Source organism: Botryllus schlosseri, chromosome 5 (genome assembly GCF_051294905.1).
Source record: "Botryllus schlosseri isolate E-star chromosome 5, Bs_hap1, whole genome shotgun sequence".
NCBI classification, from domain to species: Eukaryota; Metazoa; Chordata; class Ascidiacea; order Stolidobranchia; family Styelidae; genus Botryllus; species Botryllus schlosseri.
The window spans coordinates 21,370,334-21,392,863 of NC_137240.1; the positions used below are offsets into that span (position 1 = coordinate 21,370,334).

At 39.2% G+C, this 22,530-nt stretch overlaps 2 protein-coding genes across 2 annotated transcripts in view; both read left to right on the plus strand.

Moving 5' to 3' along the window:
- The window catches only part of LOC145439855 (uncharacterized), a 366,083-nt gene that overhangs the window by 112,723 nt on the left and 230,830 nt on the right, over nt 1-22,530 (plus strand). The window lies entirely within an intron of this gene.
- On the plus strand, nt 33-17,220 carry LOC145439850 (microfibril-associated glycoprotein 4-like). The gene is made up of 7 exons (XM_080317501.1): nt 33-485; nt 2,945-3,070; nt 10,183-10,269; nt 10,343-10,491; nt 10,799-10,895; nt 12,263-12,362; nt 13,393-17,220. The coding sequence occupies exons 1-7, from the start codon at nt 356-358 to the stop codon at nt 13,715-13,717; spliced, it is 1,014 nt and encodes a 337-aa protein (XP_080173627.1). The 5' UTR covers nt 33-355; the 3' UTR covers nt 13,718-17,220.

Consider the following 22,530-nt stretch of genomic DNA (forward strand, 5'->3'; position numbering starts at 1 on the left):
CAACAATTCAGTTAATATTCGCAACAGCACAAAATGTTATTGGAATCTCGTGTTTCCTCATATCCATAAAACCAACGATTGATTTGCCGTTTAATCCGGCCAAAAGTGAACCGGGCCAAAGTGTCCGAATTAAGCCGAGGCAACTGTATATTGGGTTTGATATCGTTCTCTCACATACTGTGTACACATGAATTTGTATACAGGCGATACGTGTCCTGTAGTACCAATGTAGATGTATTCTGATCGGGCGTTGGGTGCAGTTTTTGGACAGTGCAGCTAGAAGAAAAATGAACTAATCTTACAGAAGCCTATAGTTGCAGACCTACAAGTATATATCTTATTATTCGAGGAAAAGATGGCTCACCACAACGACTACGAAATATACATGAATGACATCGGAATATCGCCCAATTGCGACCAGGAACAGTCTCAGCACACGAATTCTGGGAAAGTCGGAAAGACAGCATCGATTTGGAATGATAAAGGTTATTTTTAGACCTCTTATTTTGGCCAGGTCCAAGTGCTCATCACAAATGTCATGTGGACGTATTAAAATTGCACAGGCGTGCGAACTGCGTCATGTCAATGTAATAACTGGGAGTTGTAGTATTATAGTTTACGTCGATACCACATGTTCCTTGCAGGCAATGGAGAATAATAACACTGGTCTACACGATTGTTGCGGCAAGATTTCTTTGGGTCAATTATACCAAATTTGGGGGCGCGGAATACGAATCCGACGTTTGCTTGCTAAATCACATCACGTCTTTGAGATATTATATATGTTGAATATTTCTACTTTTTCGAGGTACTCAAGTATAATTTGGCTACTTGCAGTACTTACGGAAGTGATAATGTTTTACAACTACTTCAAAATCTACCTGCACAGTATTCTGCATGAACTAATTACGTTTGCAATTCGGTTTTTGTAAAGTAGAAAGTATTTCAGGGATATTATTGCACCACTATCATGAGTTAGATTGTCATAAGAAACGCGTAAAATATCCTCTGAATCACGGTAACAGAATACATTTTTTCGAAGATTCCACCTATGGATGGTGTCATTAGAGTTAGCTGCGTTAGCTGCGACGGTACATCTTGAGATTTCGGATGTACCCACCTTCGACTAACTGTTGAAAGTATGCGACCACCCGCCCCCGACCAAATATACTTAGATATTTACTGACTTTCAGTAATTCTCAGACCATTCATTTCGTCTTCCACTTGAAATAGTTTTCACATGTCTTAGAAATTACAACTTCTACTTGTGATTGAGTAGAAATGTAAGGCGTTACTTGTACCACTTGAGTAGCAACGCCGATCACTTCGACCAACTCTAGTTCACAGTAAAATATTACGGCAAATCAGAAACCGCAAAAATTGGAAAGCTTTTTGTATTTAGAACTGGCGTTTAATCATGCAAAACACTAACAAAAAGCCTTGGATACATTTGGAAACATCACTAGAAATTAACCAATGCTCATCTCTGGTTCTGTTCAAGCATAGAACACATGGTATTGGGTGTAGGCCACAGAATGTCCTATGTCTCGACAGATCTACTATCTTAGAGCAAATGGATATTTATTTATATTGTGAAGTAACGCGCACTCCAGGTTTCGTGTTGAGCTGTTGGTAAGCAGTCTCCATTCTTCTGGTTGTCTATAATAGACAATGCAAAAGAAGCCCTTTATATCATGGCAATAAACGAAATGAAAAACAGTTCAGATACAGCTTTCCCCGATTTCAATATCATGTGACAGTATATGGGAAACTAGAGAAGAAGAATTAGCATGATACAGGCGGACATTAATGATGATAAATTATTTCAAGTTATACTGATAAGCACCTGTTTCATTCAATGTTTCAAAACAAGCTTAAAAAGTCGCATATTTGAGTCATGTACAATAGTGAACAATTCTCTTCTACATAATATACAAACAATATTTTGTTGATTGTTTGCAAACTTTTACGTTTTGGGTAAGAGCAGTGTGCTGTCACAAAATGCATTGACCGATTAAGTCTGCAAGACATATCTATAAAGATAGATAACGTAGGGAGCAAAATTAGGTACAGAGCTACTAATCACAATCTTTAAACGCAGACTGTTGTATAAAGATCATAACTGCTACCGACGAAAATTAGTTATATCCACATATAAATATTTCGGTCGAGAAGAGGTCCTGATCGAAAGAAGCTGGATTCTAGTTCATCTAAAACTCAGTTATTCTGTTCTACAACAACCCAGGTTTCATCATTGTAGGTGATTTTAATAACAATATTTCATCCGTTGCTGTTGTGCACTCACCGCAATGTCACTAACGAAAGCCGCAATTTGATTAATTTATGAAAATGAGAAAAATACATATTGAACAAATCTGACATAATAGAGAGATTCTGAGCTCAGAATCGGTTTCAGCAACCTAATATTAGCCTATATCAATCATTAAATATTTTCAGGCGAAATTATTTAGAATCTTGTAGACCAGTGTAATTTTATGGGTAAAAGAGCTTCTGATTGAACGAAGATAAAGAATCAGTGGATCCAAGTGCACAGAAAACTTATGTACTACAACAACCCAGGTTTCATGATAGATGCTTTCAATAACCATATTTGATCTGTTGCTGTTGTATGCTTACCGTAACGTCACTAACGAAAGCCGAAATCTGAATAATTTATGAAAATGAGAATGATTCATACGGGAAAAATCTGAGGCGATGGAAAACTTCTAAGCATAGAATCGGATTCAGCAACCTTTAATTAGCCTAAATCAATTAATAATGTTTTGGTGCAAATTTCTTTTAGAAATTTGTAGACCAGTGTAATGGCAGATTCCAACTTATTCGCATTTGAAGCAGAGCAATGTCGGTATAATGTGCGAGAATGTGTAACCTATTTACTTGATCGTTGAACTCAGGCCACTTGAAAATAACGATTTGTTTGCAGCGATTCCAAGGATCCAGAGAAAATTCAAAGTCACATTCGTATTACTGGCTGTCTCCATTGTGGTAATGATGACTTTATTTGGAATTCAAGCACACTGGATATCTCAATTAAACATTCAGAGCATAGGTATGGTGATGATGATGATGATGGATTTATTATGTATAATTCGTATAATGTAATTACGCTATGACCTCACAACAGCTATCTATACATGATCGAAGGAAGGCAGAGCGAGAGCGAACCGTTTTAGTCGTTCATTAATGACCCTCGCCCGGTAATCATTGTCCTGAAATGTCCATACTGCAAGATTTCAACGCCCGGTTCCTCCTTTTGACAGAAAAAAGTTATTTCACAAAATTGTTTTATGTCTTCGTGGCAATCTATAAATCATCTCCTGATTACAATTTTAGGCGCAGATGCCTTTACGGATGCATTCTTACCACAGCCATTGTAATTCATACGGTTATCTTTAAGGTAGTATATGTAGGCTATAAAATGTGCAGGTTCCGATTACCAAATCAAATCAGATATGTAGGGAAAACGATATCGAAATGGAGTTAAGATAGTTGAAAAGATATGCCGCAGAGCCACTTTGAATTTTCAATTTATTATTGTTTTTTTTTTAAATTGACGTGACTGAAGTTATTGTCATAATTGATAAATGAGAAATATGAATTGACTCCTGTCTCGGAGTCAGATTTTCAATACTATTTTCAAGTCTTTCTGGTCATCCGCAAAGCATTACGCACATGTCAGAATGCGTTAAATGAGCAGAAGTGAGCATGTCATGAATATTGATCGTTTATTTACACGATTCTATTCTGATTTAGGTTTTCGAGGTGGTTATAATTCCGTCATCAGTGGCATCATAGATACAAACAACTTCTGCATGCATTTAATTGTAGTTTTAATAGACTTGACATTAATATTTGTTTCATTGTAGAATTCATGGTGATTTTCAATGTACAATTAAATTAAATTCATATTGAAATGAAAGCGAACATTTTTGGCTGACACTCGTCAGGGGTAATCGTCAGTAACTAGTAGAGAATTGAAAAAATTTGCATCCAATTCTCTACTAGTTGCTGACGATTACCCATGACAAGTGCCAGCCGAAAACGTTTGGGTTTATTTCAATATGAATATATCATTCAATAGTATATTGAAGTTCTCTACATCCAAAAAGCTCTTTGAATGGTGATTTTCGATTACAATGGTCATTTACACCTGGCCGATATTCTTTACTATGCCACCGTGTGTGCCGACATCTAGTACGGCCCCTTTCCAGATTGTTTCAGACCCCGCTAACTCGGATGAGATGTCGAGGAGGAGTCTAGGTAAACATCCAACGCTTTGGATGGGATTCTGGAGTCGACCTCAGTCGGACTCGAACCCGCAACCGGTTGATGTTGCAGCTAGTGATCACACCACTGCATTGTCTCGCCTTGATATTGAAATATCAATGCAGGCGGTATGGTCTGGGTTGAATTATGTAGGACTCCGCGCAGATGAAATATCTCTGCATAGCACAACTAAGAATCCACCTCATGCTATAAGTATACGATTGGAAGTGGCTAATGGAGGTCCAAAACTTCAGTATATACTTGAATATACTGATATAGTTGCTGTCGATTGCCCCTGACGAGTCTCGGCCGAATACTATGCTAACGACAAAGGCTTTTATTGTGAATGTTATCGATTTAGTCGCAATTTGGAGTTAGCCTAGGCTTACCATACGTCCTCTTTTAAGAGGATTTGTCCTCTTTTTTTACTTTTTTTAAAGTGTCCTCGGAGCAGGGCATGGTATGGTATGGTATGGAATGCGAATCTTCCATACTCCATACCCGCCCAATTGTTCCATACCATACTTGACAATTTTCCATACCATACCAACATTCTTCCATACCATATTTGATACTTTTTCCATACTTTCGCGACTTGACCAACCTCTCAAGTGATATTCTATTTTTGATGTGTGGAAATGTTCCGGCGTATATATTCTAATTATTTTGGATGAGAATATCCATTTAAACGGCCCTGATGCACCAATGATATCCCCAATTTATTTATATCATAAGTAGTCAGCGATGTAGGAACTTATAATGTAGGCCTATATACACATGGGATTATTTGGAAATCACAACAGAATCTCAAAACATGTAAATCTAGTGTGGTAACGCACTGCTAACATAACCTAATCTACAGAATTACATAATACAAAGGTATTGGCAAATTATAGGATATAGGTTCCGAACCTTCATACACTTTAAATTTGTTCCTCCAATAAAATTTGATAAGATTTTCTTTTGTAAGACTTGCTATTGGTGAAAGTTAAGACCCCCGCAGAATGGAACAGCACGCAATAAAATTAATGAGTAGGAAACTGGTAACCGTACACACAATTTTGCGCCTCCGTAAAATGGATATAGGTGAGGTAAGGCGACAGAAAGATAGGAAGGATTTGATATTTTTCCAAATGTACCAAGGAGCATCAATTTACATGTGTAAATGTCGAATATATTGCATGGGTCAGATAAACTTCCTGTTGTTGACGAACTTATGCGTATGGTGCCACCATAACCTACACTGTCGCACGCTACTATAACTCGTGTAGTAAGAAATATATGTCATTTCATCAGTAACGAGTCCGGCTATGCTATCAATTAGCGATTCTACGATCTCCCGTGAGTACATATTCTTATACATATGAACTTTTATTTTAACGAATCGGGTGATTTCAATCACACCTCACATCATTTAGCATACGAATGAATAACAACCCATATGAGGGAGATCGCGTGCCGCTGTCCAATCGATTCTCGCTAATTGGAGGCACGGATAATACGAATTGCTGAATTGCAATCGGCATTTCATACAGACGTCTCATAAACGAAGTTAATAATGTAAAGAATTCGTTTTCCAAGTGAGTCTATTCCCAACCAGAAGGCCCTAAATTCCCCACAATTGGGGTATTCACCATCGGTGGGAAACACCTGCATTGAGATATACCTTTAAATGAATTTCACATCACTACAATCATTTTGCGACAGCTAACCAAATGTCTATTTCCTCCGCCAATCTGTGGGTCACACTCGTTAGCTTCATCAGCCAACATCAAGGTGCCCTCTGTCCATTATATCAGAAATAACCAGTTTTCATGAAGTTACAATGCGTGTTGTAGGCCTGCATATCGTAATGTCGCTTCTAAAAAACTACATATTTTTGAATTACAATGATGATTCTGTCAAATAGATATTGCGTGATGATCATCCTCCCAAAGTGCAGAAAATGATTCCAAGTTCAACAAATTGATAAAAATATTGATGTAACTTCTACCTTGGTTATTTACGTGGTGGAAGTTACGATAAGCGATATGCAATTGTAACGCGAAAGTGGTCGAATATCATTCATTTTTATGATATTTAAATCGGAATAATCATCAATAATATTATTTTCATTCATATGCGCGACGCAAAACTTTGTTGCCTTCAAATAGATGTCGACCGTAATGGGTGAGTCATGAATCACAATTTGAGATATGAACATAGACAGTGAGCGATGTTATGTGGTATTCAAACAATTTGACAAATCGAAAGTAGGACTATTGTCATGGTTCTGGCAAAACTGTCAAAGTATGGAAAAAGTATGGAAGTATGGAAAACACATTCCATACCATACTTGGGAAATTTCCATACCATACCATACTTGCACTCTTCCATATTCCATACCGAAATTTCGTTCCATACCATACCATACTTCCATACCATACCATACTTCCATACCATACCATACCATACCATGCCCTGCCTCGGAGGACGCCCTTTTGTCCTCTTTTTTTAGATTTAGTCCTCTTTTTTGAAAATTTAGGTCAGATTTAGAGCAAATTGCGAGCGATATGCCGCAAATTAGTACAGAAGTGACGCTCCGGCGGGTATTTCGGAGTGAAAAACGGTGATTTTAGCTCTGAGCGAAAAGAAGGCCCTTTTTTTTTTTTTTTTTTTTCAGTCTTCCACTTGGTAATGTGGGAAAAATTCACCGGTTTTTGAGAATTCGTTTCCGGTTTTGCAAGTCTGAAGTTTCTGAAAAAGTGTGCTCTTTTTAGATTTCCAAAATATGGTAAGCCTAAGTTAGCCCTGCATATGTGTTGTGAGGAATACAAGATGTTTTGGAAACTATGGACGTTGTAATTTGGTTTGTTATTATTAAAACAAGAGTCTGATTTCTCTCATGTAATGGGTATCTATTGGGTGGAAAGGGACATAGCAGTGAGATCATATATATTTCAAAAATAAGAATTTTTCAATCTACTCAAAATTGCTTTGCTGGCCGGATGAAATCATCTGGCGGGCCGGATGTTTGACACTCATGATCTAGAATAGTGGTTCTCAACCTTTTTGGCTTCGCGGACCCCTTTTGATCATCACGGACCCTCGCGGACCCCCTCAAGTTTTAGTTCAATTTTAGCTCTATCATGGTGCAGCTATAGTGCCGCCGTCATCCATCTTGTGCAAATATGAACTGTAGGCTTATGATAAACAGCAAAATAATGATTTTTCTTGTCAATAACATCATGCTATTTTTGTAGAAGTTGGTAGACTTTATTATTTCAAAGCTAATTTTGCTGCTGTATTTCTTGAAGTACGTTGTCGTGTCTTGAAAATCCGACATGAACAAGGAGTGCCGAAAATCATTCCCGCAAAGATAGATGGAGGCTAATGCAATTTTAACGCACAACGCTTTCGACGATACTTTTGGTGTGATCGCAACATTTATGACACCAAAATGAAGAAACATATATTTTATGAACATATCACGACAAAATAGACAAAATAGTTCTTACATTTCGAATTTGATTCACCCTATCACTGACGTTCGCTACTGATGAGAGTCAGTCGAAAAGCTTTTAGCGAATAAATTAACAATATGAAGTTATTGTTTCGCGTTATTCTGAAGTTCCGTACCACAAATCACTTGTTAATCTAAAACAGTGGTTCCCAACCTTTTTCGACCCACGTACCATTTCGAGGCTTCATGCAGTGCTCGCGTACCACCTACATATGTTCCACAATTTTTGATGTCATAATCGCGTATTTGACGTATGCGAGGTGTTATCAAAAATTCTGTTAAACTAGGCATTATCAGCCAGGGTTGATGGAATGCATGGCATTGTTTATTCGATCACCACCAGTGACAAGGAGAACAACATAATGAAATTTAAGGCGATGGCTGCATTTGTCTATTTTTCACTAGCTGGTCGATGCGTGACTCACAGCATAGTGTCCTATATGGTGTGGACACAGGCATATCTCTCTCGGCTCAGTGAAATTGGTCGTCGTCACACTTTCCATTTGATCAAAGGCAACGTTACGGTCATTTTTGATCGGCTTGCCGAGCGCTAAAATGGATAAAGCGGGTATCAATGGAAAGCTGCTGCTGTAGTGAACACGAAAATACAAATTTCAGTTTGCTCCTGGTCCCGGAACCCCCCAAAACCTGCCTCGAATTTTGGATTGTGATCGAGTTTCGAATTGTGACGCAACAATGCTGCCTGGCTTTTTCTTTCTTAGCTTCACATTCATTTTCCCAGACAGAATTGTTGTGTCAGAATGTCAAAGCTCGGTTACAATGCAAAATTCGAAGCTGGTTTTCTGGATTCCAGGACCAGGAACAGAATAAAATTTATATTTTCGTAACCAGTACAGAAACAGCTTTCCATTGATACCCGTTTCATCGAATTTAGCGCTCGACAAGCCGGTCAAAAATGGCCGTAAAGTTGCCTTTGTTGCCAAATGGAAAATGTGGCGGAAACTAATTTCACTGAGCTCTGAGATTTGCTTGTGTCCACACCATATAGGACACTACGCTTTCGTCTTTGGTGTCTGGTCATCCTGGATTTATATGAGCTCCTCTTGCTCCCTAGTCCCGACAGGCAGGTCGGATGGATCAACAGAGAATAGACCGGTCTTGTAGGCACAACATGTCACAGTGGTGAGAAAAAAACGTACCTTACCACGGACATACCATCCCTCGACGACGACGGCTTCAAAAAACTCAAAATCAACCCCACCTGACCTAAAAAATCGCTTCATTAAAAAAAATCTACTCGCGTACCACCTGGAAGACCTTCGCGTACCACTAGTGGTACGCGTACCACAGGTTGGGAACCACTGATCTAAAAGTATAGACAAATTTTATGCGCCAAAAATGGATCAGAGTTTTCCAACCTGAGATAGACTGTCATGAAGCGACTTGTTCTGTTCGGTTTACATATATATTTATGAGCAAACATTTTCAACCACGAACAATTGATCATTAACAAAAACAAGGCTGTATACCAATATAACTGGTGATATGAATTTCAGGGTTGGAGCGTAATGCTTTGATAGCAACGAAACACTCCTTGTTCATCAAAAAACCAGCCTTGTCGATAGGGCATCCGCAATAACAATGTGCCAAATGTGATAGCCGAGCTTTAAGAGCAGCTATATCATGGTCCGAATTACGACGAGTGTCAGCCGAAAATATTCGGGTTCATTTCAAGATGAATTCACTATGCAATTGTATATTGAAGTTCTGTACATTGAAGAAGCTGTTCAAATAGTGGTTTTGTATGTCACGGGATAAATGGATTTCGTGACGAGGTTTCAATCCCTGCATGGGGACAAATTAGGAAATACTTCGGAAATTTTTATTTCAAACGACTGTTCACTAATTTGATGAGACTGATAGCTTCATATCGCGGTTTTGCAAACATTACGAAGTCACCCTGATTGACGTTACTATTTTTATTTTTTCACAAATCCCAACTATACGTCTCTAAACAGCAAATGTTTGTATCAGCAGGTTATTGGAAAATTGGCAAGGAAAATGAATTTCCACACTACGTATAGTTCACGTCAGATGAATATGATGATGATATGATTCACGAGGTTTTAGCAGTTGTGGTGTGATACTTCCTCATGCTTTCTCAAATTAATAAATAAAATAAAAATTAGGTTATCAACCATTTTGAAATTTAGAGGTCTCGCGGACCCCCTGAAATTGCTTCGCGGACCCCTAGGGGTCCGCGGACCCCCGGTTGAGAACCGCTGCTAGAACCTAGTCTATGTTAATAAAATGATAAAAGTTTAACAGTTACAGACGCACCACACTCTGACGACACCTATTAATCAAGGTTATAATTTTATATGAGGCGTAAATATTCCATAAATTTTAAGCATACTGAACACTTTTTCTAGATTTTACGTCAACCCTGAAGAAAAGCGACTCTAATCTGAAGAATATTGTTGATGGTAATAAAAGAGACATTGGAATTTTGACAAAATGTGCGGGAAGTCTAATATACTTTAAGTCGTTTTAAAATTATCATAATATCTTACTTACATTTCTGACTGTCAGATGTGAATTCACAAAAGGTGGATTGCAGCAAAATCGATGCGCATAGCTACAAAGCCGGCAACGAAAGTAGAGGAGTTTTTGAAATTTATGTTTCTGGACAACCCATCGATGTATTCTGCGATCTTAGTACGGACGGAGGAGGTTGGACTGTAAGTAATTACATCTACTTAACCTTGAACTTCCATACACCCTAAATTGAAATCATTACATCGCGATTCCTTACCTTCCATATACTATGTGAGTATTCACGTTTCAAATACGGTGGTAGGAGGATCCATTCTCACAATACCCATTGGGTTGATGATGATCTGAGCACAACTATAAGTTGAAATCCAAACCTCATTCAGAGTGGGCGGTTGTTCTTGTCTAGTGAATACACCCTATTGATCATAGTTTGTACGCCAACACGAGGTAATGACCAAATGACGCTATTGATTATATCGAGGGATATTCTAGGTTATTCAAAGACGAATGAATGGAAGCGTGGATTTTTTTCGAAATCATTCCGAATATGTCCGGGGATTTGGCAGCGTTTACGGAGAATTTTGGATAGGTGAGAAGCGCCATGATTGTGGTGCATCGTACCAGGAAATCGAGGGTGGGGTAAATGTAAACAGCGACAACAAAAATGTTTTAAAATAAATTTATTGGAATTGTTCCAACTAGTAATTTAGTTCCGTTACTTCAATAAGAGGTTTGGATGTATACCTTACAATCATTAATTGAATGAAGGATTTCGGTAGTAGGCCTACAACAGGTAATAATTTGTCCTGTATCATAGTAGTAAACGCCACCACAACACAAGCCTAAAACAAATATTATAATTTGAATTTTTATATTATTGATATCTAATGGACATGGATATTGGTCTTAAAGTGGTGCTGCAAAAAAAACCTCCGTCATGTAGAATATGTAGAGCCGAGGCCCGAATTACTTTCCGTTTGTGGCATGGCAATGACATCCTCAAACCACGCAACTCGCTCACAGCCTTACAGTGAATTATTTTAATGTCGACATGGTACCACCACGTTATTATGTTTTGAGTCGTCCAATTTCAACGTCAGCAGTTTCTGAATCTGATATGCTATACTTTCTGCGGAATTGATGAGTGTGATGAAACTCTTGAAGCAATTAGGTGTGCTATGCCTTCTTCAAACGATTTACATGAGTCTAACTATAGGACTCTATAGCAGTGCATTTCTCTTCTGTAAAGTGCTCACTGTTCACCTTAACCTCCCTTTGTATTATTTAAATGGGCTTATATAGGTTTTACATTATAGATATATATTACTCGGGAACTATTAATTCAGGCATAAATTCTCTCAACTTTCTGAGGTTTCATATTCTATCGTCTATTTGACTAACAGTTTCCGACATACGTAAGCAGTTCTATGTGAGCCATACAATGCCCCGTTGAAGGTATAATTAACTCAAAATTCGTTGTCGATTCAGAATTGATAGGGTCTCAACCATGCCTTATAATTCTGAAATTCTACTTAACTTCGTGACTCGACTAGACTAGACTCGACCTTTAAGAATAGAATGACTAGACTTGATGAAATGTCAAAATGTACAATTAGTCGATAAAATTTGTGACTCGCAGGTAGAGTAACTTGATCCCAACACTGCCGTGTAAGCTACTGTATAACTTTTAAGCCAGACATTTACTTTGAGTATAATCAATGACTACTTTTACTATTGGTGATACAAGTACCCGCTTAAAATGTATGTAAAAGTCCTTCGTCATACAGGACAGAAATAAATCATTTTCCTAATTTTACTTCCCAATTTTAACTACAGTGTGTTGATATACTTATAGATAATAGCAGAACAAAGCTTATGCAAAATAAATATATGCTGGTCTTAAAATAGATAGATAGGCTACCATCTCCAATATACCTAATTGTTTTTATAATGCAGGTCTGCAGAACCTGTATAACATACTACAATTGCCAATGAATTTCAAATTACGAATCGACATGAGAGATTGGGATGGGCTTGAAAAATATGCGGAATATTCGTAAGTATCCACCATGAGAAAAAGGCAATATATTTATTAAGTTCGTACTCATCATTGAAGAAGATATCCGTTCGGATATGAGTGTGTATCAAATCGAAGTGACGTTATTGACTGATAATGCACAATTGCACATCACACAATAACATAGTGATTGAGTAGTCATCTCTCTAGATCAGTAGTTCGTAGCTGGTGTTACATTAAACTCTAGCGGGTTCCGCAAGCTAGTCACAGGAATTCCGCTGGAGGGCAAGACACACACTCAACCCATAGTCACCCATATGATTTGTGATGATACGCCCGTTTTGGCCACCATAGGATGCTGCCCGAGCCCGAGCAGTTATTAAATTTTGATTGCTGTGGTTGTAAGTCCTATGCAGTGGCGTACGCGTGGGAGGTTGGCGTTCGGACTGCAAATTCTATCTCCAATAATTATAACCTCATACGTCCGCTGTTGCATTTCGAACGAACAATACTACGACAGTTTTCAGAATAAAGTCTCACATTGATGTACTGGTATTTGAAAGAAAGCAGCAAGAACTCATGGTGATTTGCGATGTGTATTCATTATGATGTTTTCGTTTTGTGTCAAAGCTATATTTTAATCGCGATGTTCTTTTAACACTCCGTTGATACACAGTTCAATTTGTGCACCAATAATCTATGGTAGGCTATATAGTGTGTAGTTAAATGTGTTTTGTTGTAGATTGATTTCTATTTTTCACGACTAAACGAAAATGTGGGGTTATGCAAAGTCTTGCAGAATAATGGAAGTGTTCCGCGGCCTGGTGAAAGTTAAGAACCAATGCTCTATATAGAATACGAGGAGTAGTATCAGTTGCAAGTCAAATATAGTAATAATCCTGCAAATTGTGCGAAGACTTAGCCATATGGAATTTATATGAAGAAGACCTATTTACCCCGTCTGTAAAATTAAACTGTGGTTTCTTGAAATATATACCTAATTGCTCTGAAATGTCCACCCGTTTTTAATTGTATTATGAGCAAATAATAACTACCGATTTTGTTTAAGGGACTTCGATATCGGCCCACCCGATAATGATTTCATTATGAACGTAACTGGATTCTCTGGAACTGCAGGCGACTCGTTAGCTATGCAAAATGGGCAGAAATTTTCCACGAATGATCATGACGTCGATGACTGGGCTGGCGGTGACTGCGCGAATACTTACAAGGGTGCATGGTGGTACAAAGGTTGTCACGAATCCAATTTAAACGGGATCTACTACCAAGGGGGAGGACACGCCTCGTTTGCTGATGGCGTGAATTGGTTCACATGGAAAGGATATAACTACTCGCTCAAATATGTTGACATTAAAATCAAACCTATAGCGTAAATATATTTTCCCGGAGCGTAAACAGTGCTGTGAATTTTTGGCACTATCTTCGTGACACAGTTTCATTTAATTTTTGTAACAGTTGCCTTAAATCGCTGCATTTATAATTTTTTAGAATTATTAAGGTATGAGATACTCGGATGGTGCCGTTGTATAACCCTACAACCCTACAAGAAAGCATTTCTGTGTCAGCTCCAACAGAGCTGTCAAATTTTGATGCTTTACCTTTTCACAGGCGTCCTGGCGAGACCGGCAAAAATTACGTTTTTGCCCGTACGCAGCAGAACAGGAAATATGAACCACATCCTTGCAGCAAACTCAGTGTTGGCGACTTTAACAAAATCAATAGCCTGAAAAGGTGACCTAGTGATAATGTAATTTTCGGCGGTCTCGCCGGGGCGTCTGTCAAATGGGGAAGGACCTTAAATTTAAACAACAGTGCATCAATCAAGCGATCTATATACATACAGTTCAGGCTCTGGAGTGTTTGGTTGGAGTTACCGAACTTCTAGTTTGCACGCCATTGCATCATAGATGGCGTTGAGATGCAGCTAATCAACAACACTGGGCAACAATTTTGAAAAACTTGTTGACCATGATTTTTAACTTGATTTAGGCTAATTTTGGCGTGCAACTTTTTTTACAGCTTCCGGCAGCTTCCTAAATACGCGTAAGATATGTAGAATGCTGTTTTAAGCTGTTTGAAGGAATCTTATAGTGCAACTTTTTGCAACTTTTGTCCATTTTTTCATGCAACTTTTTGCAACATTTTGATACTTTTTCGATTTTTCATGAAAGTAATTTCGATTTTGGTGAAATACACGGCCAAAATTGACTGAAACACCGTAAATCAGCACCGAAGTAACGCTTTTACGGGTATTTCGGGAGCTGAGCCGGAAAATTGACCCCTTTTTTTAGTAAACCGAGCAAAATGTGGTCAAAATGCAACTTCTGCAACTCTTTTCAAAAATAAATAAATAAATGCAACTTTCCACAGATTTAACTGCAACAGAAACTTGCCCCAATGATTACTAAAAAGAGGTCAGCTTGCCTACGTCTTGTATGTATGTAGGCAAGGGGTTTTATGGTGCTCGACTACTTGGGTCTTGTGCACCAGGCCTGAGAGAGCTATAGTTGAATCAGATATGTCCACACAATACAACAAATTCGACGACTGCAATAACCGTGTGCGGATCAGTTAACAGACATTCCAAGGTAAAGCTGACACTGCTACGTTCAACTACGTTTTTTTTTAAATATTGTCTCTGGTGATCGTATCGAGGACACGTCAGAAGAATATGTTCGACAGTTTCTGGTACGCTGCACGTTTCGCGGAGACCACTGTCATGACAACTCGTGCGATGGAGGTGCGAGTTCAATTTACAGTGTCCATTTTGTAGTCGCAATATAATTGCTGATTCCCTCTGCGACAAATATCGTGGGTGGAGAATGCATGAGAATGGTGCGTGCATACGAAGGTACGCAGAGTCTCGCTCGATGCCAGTTAATTCCGACATCGACATCTCAGTACATAATGACAGAATCATTCCGTTTTCGTCGTTGGGTCCAGGTTTGCTAGCGGCCACTTTGCGAGTTTATCCGCCCTTTCATTGCCACGTATTCCTGTGTGAGAGGGGAATATCGGCAACTGTTTGGAGGGTATGCATGCGCTGCTAGCATAATTTAGTAGACTCAACATAATTGCGCATAATTCCGAGGAAAATATTGATTGATTGGCGTTACTCGAAGCCCAATGAGAATAATAAAAATCTTCGACCCAAAATGCTTCACCACCGCGCGTATTTGTTTTCGAACCGTCGGTGTATACTTTCGTATAAGTGCGATTGCGCGTTGCTATGTAACGTTCGCATCAGTGTCAATTTAAAATCAACAACAAGCTGTTGATTCACCCAGGGCGCCCATGTACTCGGTTTCCTAGACTGTAAAATAATATTTTGACTAGAAGCGGATCTGGCTTTCATACGAAACGTTATAAACTGAGGCGGGTCGGGAGAAAATTCGTGCCAAGATCCGCAAGTTAATGATATGCAGGGCTGGGCTGACTACTAAAAAAAGGTCAGCTTTCCCAGACTTACTCACGGCTTGATCACGACTTACTGAAGCTGATAACGTCCAACATCTCGCGATCCCAAGAATAAAGGCAAACGACCCAAAGGTTTATAGAACCTATATCTTTGAATAAAGCATTAAAATGACCTTAACAACTCTAGAAATATACTGTTATCTTATAATTGCGAGTACAATTAGAATTATTTCAGTAAATGATGAATATTTTTATATATTTTTGCTTGCATTTTCCAGTGGGTGTGCGTGGTCCACATAGTAACATCATTATAGGTTGCAAAAAATCGCGCGCAGAGCGAAGAAAAATTTCAAATAGCATAAATGTGCTTCAAAATAAAATTGTTTATGTTGATTTACGAAAAATGATTGGGCCTTCAAAATCCCGGACAGTTTGGCATATTTTAGAAATTCCTCCTTGACACAGTTTTTAAAGTCAAATCACGGACATGTCCGGGTAATTCCGGAGGTATGGCAACCCTAGCCTAGATATACCTCCAACGCTTAGGTACAGGAATTCTGAAGTCGACCTCGGTCGGACTCGAACCCGCAACACATTGGTGTTGCAGCCGTGGATTATGCCACTGCGCTATCTCGCCACATGCATTGTGATTTGACATTAACTGAACTTGATTTTTGCTGTATTTATTTCTCATTCACAATTTCATCCATTTTTCAATTTTTTTTAAAAGAATATACTGTTCTAATTATGATCTAATTAGAAAAAAAATTCTGTAGCCGTAATTCTAATTCTACTATAATTTGGATACGCCAATAATTTTCTACTTGTCCAAGTCTGCATCAACATATTACTTAACGAAAATATAGATTTGGAATTATTATCAATATGAAGTCTCGTGACGTCATAGGTTCGCGTCATGTTTGCATTCTCATCCATATAACCTTGCGAAAAGGTTCGCGTTCACACGAACTAGAACGTCTCGGGGGTTCGCTCCACCCTTAAAAAAGACCAAAAACTAGTTAGTGAAAATGCCAATGCAAAACCGTCGCGTGCACGTTACATTGGGAATATGTTCTATATAAAATAGTTACAAAGAAATATAATTCAAATATCTGCGGTCACACTGCTGCATCACTTCTGACTCCAAATGCCTCCGGTCTCGAGAGAAACCAGAATTGCGTTTTAACTATCATGAGACAAATTCTAACGTTCGCGTATACAGTCAAATATCTTGTACTTTTTACAAAGGATAATTAGGGTCGACGTCAGTATTCGAATATAACAAAGGGAGCATAGAAACATATAGGACTACTTTTTTATGCACGAGTTGGTGGCGGCGTATCCAGCCGATAGTAACTTTTGTATTTTCACTATATAATTTCGCATCTTTGATGGTATCAACGGGTAATAGAAGAGGCCGGCCACGATCGTCTCTAGCGAATACAGTAACGAGCATGAATGTGTGCGTTTCAGTGACTTTACAAGACGTACCGCTGTCCGTGTACCTGTACGCAGGGCATGGTATGGTATTGTTGTTTTTTTATTAACTCATATAATTGGCGCTTTTCAACTCGAGGTTATTTGCGCCCACACAGTAAATTTCATACAATTCATAATGGCATGTCTTCTTGGACTTGAGTCTTTTATTTTCGGCTCATTTGCTGCCTCCTTTCATGAGTTCGGCTCTCTCTTCGTCTGGGCTTTTAAATGCGCTGTAGTACAGCGGGATCGGCGATGAGGAGCCCAGATAAACCTCCGACACATAGAAACATGGCAGAGCCGAGACTCGAACCATCAACCATCGATGTCGTGACTGCAGTGTTTAACCAACTGCGCCACTCGCTTCCCCCATGGTATGGTATGGTATGGTATGGAAGTATGGTATGGTATGGATCGATATTTTGGTATGGAATATGGAATAATGCAAGTATGGTATGGAATGGAAGATTTTAATCTATGGTATGGAACGACATTTCCATACTTCCATACTTTGGTGTTTTATACATTTTATAGTGATCTGTGCAAGCTTCAAGAAGCGTACGTTGTTCGCTGTTCACGGAATACGATCGCTTTTGTTACGTGTGAACGTGAACTATTGGACGCTGTGTAGGATCAAATACACGCTTGTGCAACGGTTTTACGAGCACTTGGAATGACATGATTTTGTGATGATGTAATAATGACAACAGTAATGTTGATCCGACGTCTCCTGTCTATCAAGTGACGCAGTATGTGACGGTAATGTTGGCTACTCCAACTACCTCATTCCTTGAGCGACGAGAGCTTACAAGCAATCATGATGCAACGTACTTAATGCTCAATGTGATTGATAATTACATTTCTTCTGAAACATTATCCGCACATTTATACTATTTACATACCGAGATATCTTATTTGTCATATCTCAAACGCTCTCGCATTAGCATTATAGATCAGGGATTGGGGTAGATCTAGTTTGAAATTCTCGCCACACTAACCCCAACCAAATACTGTACCAATAATCGCGCAGATCGCTGCAGTATTGATCGCCTGCAGCTGGGATATTTTATGGGTGCGCCTATATTATAAAATATTTTGCGAGTATTTACTTCAAACTTGCATGTGCCTCATGCCAATGTACCGGAAACGCGATGATATTCTTATGGAGCAGGGGCGTGCAACTTTTTAAGTCGGCGGGCCGGATATAGGAAAATTAAGTACTTGGCGGGCCGGATTGCTGAATGGATAAATTATTCGCCCATATATACAAGGAATAAATCGTATTTATTGAATGTATTTTATCGACAGCAATGTCACTCAAAGCCATTTCTCGCCAATAATGAAAATACAATGTTGATTTGAGAACAGCATTGACATGCAGGCGCCGCCATGTCTGCTTCTCTCTGATCAACTAACTCGCAATGCAATCCTCAATTAATATTTCAAAGCGTTTGATAATCCCCTTTCCCCAAAATTTACCAAGATATCATTTCATTAGGGTTGAGTACATCGTAAATGCCGATAATGCAAGTCTTCTCGCTTCGAAGAACTTACCCGTAAGCTCCACTCTCGCGCAGTGCGCAGACCTATATAATAACATGCAGTCACTAAAATTTGATGTTTAGGCAACTAGTGGGGAATCTCGGCAGATTGGGGCCACGAGCCACATGATCATGTAAGACGGGAAACTGGTCGCAGGCCGGACAAAATCTCGTTGCGGGCCGTATGTTGCCAGTTCCTTTTGTGGACATGCCTAGATAACAATCTGCTGACTATCTCATTATGCTCGCGGAAGCTGTCGAGTAGAGGAGGTACACGGCACCTCACCACTGTGAACCTCACCAAAACAGACTTTGCAAAACTATTACCAGGAGTTAGATTCGCATCATGGCTAGTTTAATCAATAACGACATCCGAAATATCAATAATATAGGTGCTAGAAAAGGTACTATACTTATGATATTGAAGTATTTGAAAGTATGGAATATGTATCAAGTATGGTATGGAGCAATGTTGGTATGGTATGGAAAATTGCAAGTATGGTATGGTGAGAGTAAGGCAAGTATGGAGTATGGAAAATTCTCGTTCCATACCATACCATACCATGCCCTGCCTGTACGTGCATTACGCATGACGATAGCCAGACCTCAACTGTTTTACTGCCAGTCACGCACGTTCAATCACTAGCTACAGACATGGATTATGACTCACTGACCGAGCAAATTGTTAGCTGGAATCATTGTGTTAACTTTACTACTGTAGGCCTACTTAATTCTCCGATTCAGCGCCGACAACGTAACGTTCCGCAATAAGCCAGCATTTCGACGACAGCAAGCTATCTAACAATTGAGACTGTGGATGAACGGCCTTGTAATTTGAAACGCGAATGTCACTTCACCGATAACAGTAGTCAACAGAATGAAAAAAAAATTGGCAGAACATTTAGGAGTTATTTCTGGGATTTTTAAGTTTGTTGATTACGAATATCACATTAGTTTTTCCTGATTGGCTACAGAAAAGAACATACTTATACCCAAGGTTGCCAGACCGTTCTTATTTCTAAGATTTGTCCTTATTTTGAAGGGCTACGTCTTAGAAAAATCAACTGTCCTTATTTCTAAGAAATGTCCTTATTTTCGACTCGCGTCCTTATTTTGTCTTATTTTCAACCGCTACAGAGCTTCGATCGTTTTCTTATGGTATCTATGTTGCCTACTATTCTAAAATTATGCTTTTTCGTCGAGATTGTATGACATCATAAATGAAAGGAGCTCTCGTGACGTACACACCACAGGATTTGACTTCTAAGTGGTGAGATAGCTTGGGCAGTGAGTGGTTGTAGAGCAGTTTCAGCTGTGCCACGCTACCGCAGCGGGCGTTATTTTAGCAGTAAACAGCAATGTCAGGTTACTGCTGTTTGGTCTACAGTAGAAGAAGCTCAAGCTGTGGGGAAGGCAGCATTTATTGCGTGTAGTGAATAGAGGCGCAGTGCAGTCGACACATCGGATAAAAATGAGTAAAGTTATAAAATCATTGATAAATTTATCTAAACTATATTGCACTTGCGCATATAGTTTTAGCTACAAATAAGACTAAATCGGATTAGTTTAAATAAACAGGCGTAAAAACGTTTTTCGTGACGATTATGAGAAAGAATTGAATGGTATCTAGCGAAGATTGAAGGACGAATGTTTCGCACATAGCAATATCTGCAATTAACCTGGGGGCCATAGGAAAGACCGCTACTTCAACTTGCATTGATACCAAGAAGTGTGTCATGAAGATTAATTGGAACCAATCGATGAATAATTTCTCCACAAGTCGATCAGCACCAACGACCTCAGACTACAAAGGGAGCTGCTGCGGAGGGTACCGGAGCATTCCATACGGTCAAGCACCAGCAATCATTCCTCACCAACGATTGCACATGGCAATTGTTCAAAGCAATATTCGCCGATTCCAACATTGCATATAAGTTTTCTTCGGCCAGGACCAAGACTACAAGCATTGTTACTGGAGTTTTTGCTCCATACGCTCAAAAATGATTTTGTCTAAACTTGGTGTACGGCCTTTTGCCATCTTGGTTGACGCCTCTAACGAGGTGAAGAAGTTTGGTTCATCCCCAGGTGTCAACATCAACGGTTTTTTTTTTTTTTGGGGGGGGGGGGGTTGACGAACTGCTGTTTCGGCCCAAGTAAAGGTAAACCTAGAACTGTGCTGTCGCGAGATCGATGAAGCACTATCTAATAACAAAGAGTTGCTGGAGCAGATTTTTTCTGGTGAAAAGTATGGAATGTGATACGCCACGGCTCGTATAAAGACAAAGTATGTACAAAAACGCTTTTTCATGCTAATTAAATTTTTCGACTGTCCTTAGTTATGGGTCCATGTCGATGGCAACCCTGCTTATACCCCTAACAATGCCCAAAATCACTGTATTTATCATTGAATTTTTCACCTGGTAGGAAGTACATCTTGGATTTTTTTATACTGCACATAAATAGAATAATTCACTATGAAGAACCCACATGTCGTTCTCAGTTATTCCATCAATATTAACGTGACCTGATGCGAAATATTTGTTTGTTAAAAAGCAGAGTTTATCAAGCCTAAAAATTGTACTTTTGCACAACGGAATTGTATTTTCTCCTGTACCAATTGATTATTCTACCAAGATGAATGAGGAGTATAGAGCTTTCAAATCTACCCCTGGAAAGCATACCTAAAATATTGATATGTGTCTCATATCTTTTGACTTATAAATGAATAATTTTACACTGAGCCAAAAAATGGGTATCACCTAATATCCCTGTCAAACGGCAAGCTCAAATCTGGTATCTTTGACGGACCTCAAATTCGAATAAGGGCGAAGGATTCCGATTTCATATTAAGAAAAGAGCTCACTGCATGGAATCCTTTCTAGGATGCTGTAAGTCGCTGTAAGTCAGGGGTCTCAAACATTCGGCCCGCCTAGCCAATTCATCCGCCCCGCGGCCGCGGATCAATTCTTAGTTGACTGATATATATTTATATTATCCATCACATTTGTAACAAATGTTGAGGTATTTTGTACGAATTTCTTCCATTAAATAATGCCCCAAGACAGCAAATGTAGAGCACGTCCACATTATTACCACTCGATTGTTGTTGTTGTGGTTTCTTCCTAGTTACCACTGGGAAAGAGTCGGTGACTTCATCACCCAGTTTCGAGAAGGCATTGGGTCCACAAAGTTCAGAGCAGCGGTTCTCAACTTTTTTTGACACGCGCCCCTCTTGGCGATGGTGAAAAAAATCGCGCCTTCCTGACCAGCCTCACATTTATTGTCATGTCAAAGAGAGCACATCATCTAATACAGAGGTGGGCAACCGTCTTGCTAATCATGGCCGCATTTCGATTACTTATGTGGCCTAAGGCCGCATTCCCGGGCATAGCCGTAATGAACGATCTGGAAGCAAAATACCTATGGTAAACTGTCCATATCCATTCCCGGTGAACTCCGGACTATTCTACTTTTCACAACGGCCTATTGTACGCACCGAAATCGCAAGTGGCAATGTTATGAATAGTTGCTGGGAGTGCACATTGTTGCGCGGAGCGCGAAAATTTTTCGGAGCCGTGAATCAATTGTTATTTCTTTAGGATTCCAATTCCTGCTCCGAGTAAGAAGGGCGCTACTGCATTAAAATCGAAAAATGAAGTCTTGTTGAATTGCGCGAAGCGCGAAGAAAATTTCAAGATTAAATAAAATCTCTCGAAAATTCGGGAATGAATTCTTAATTGCAATTTGCA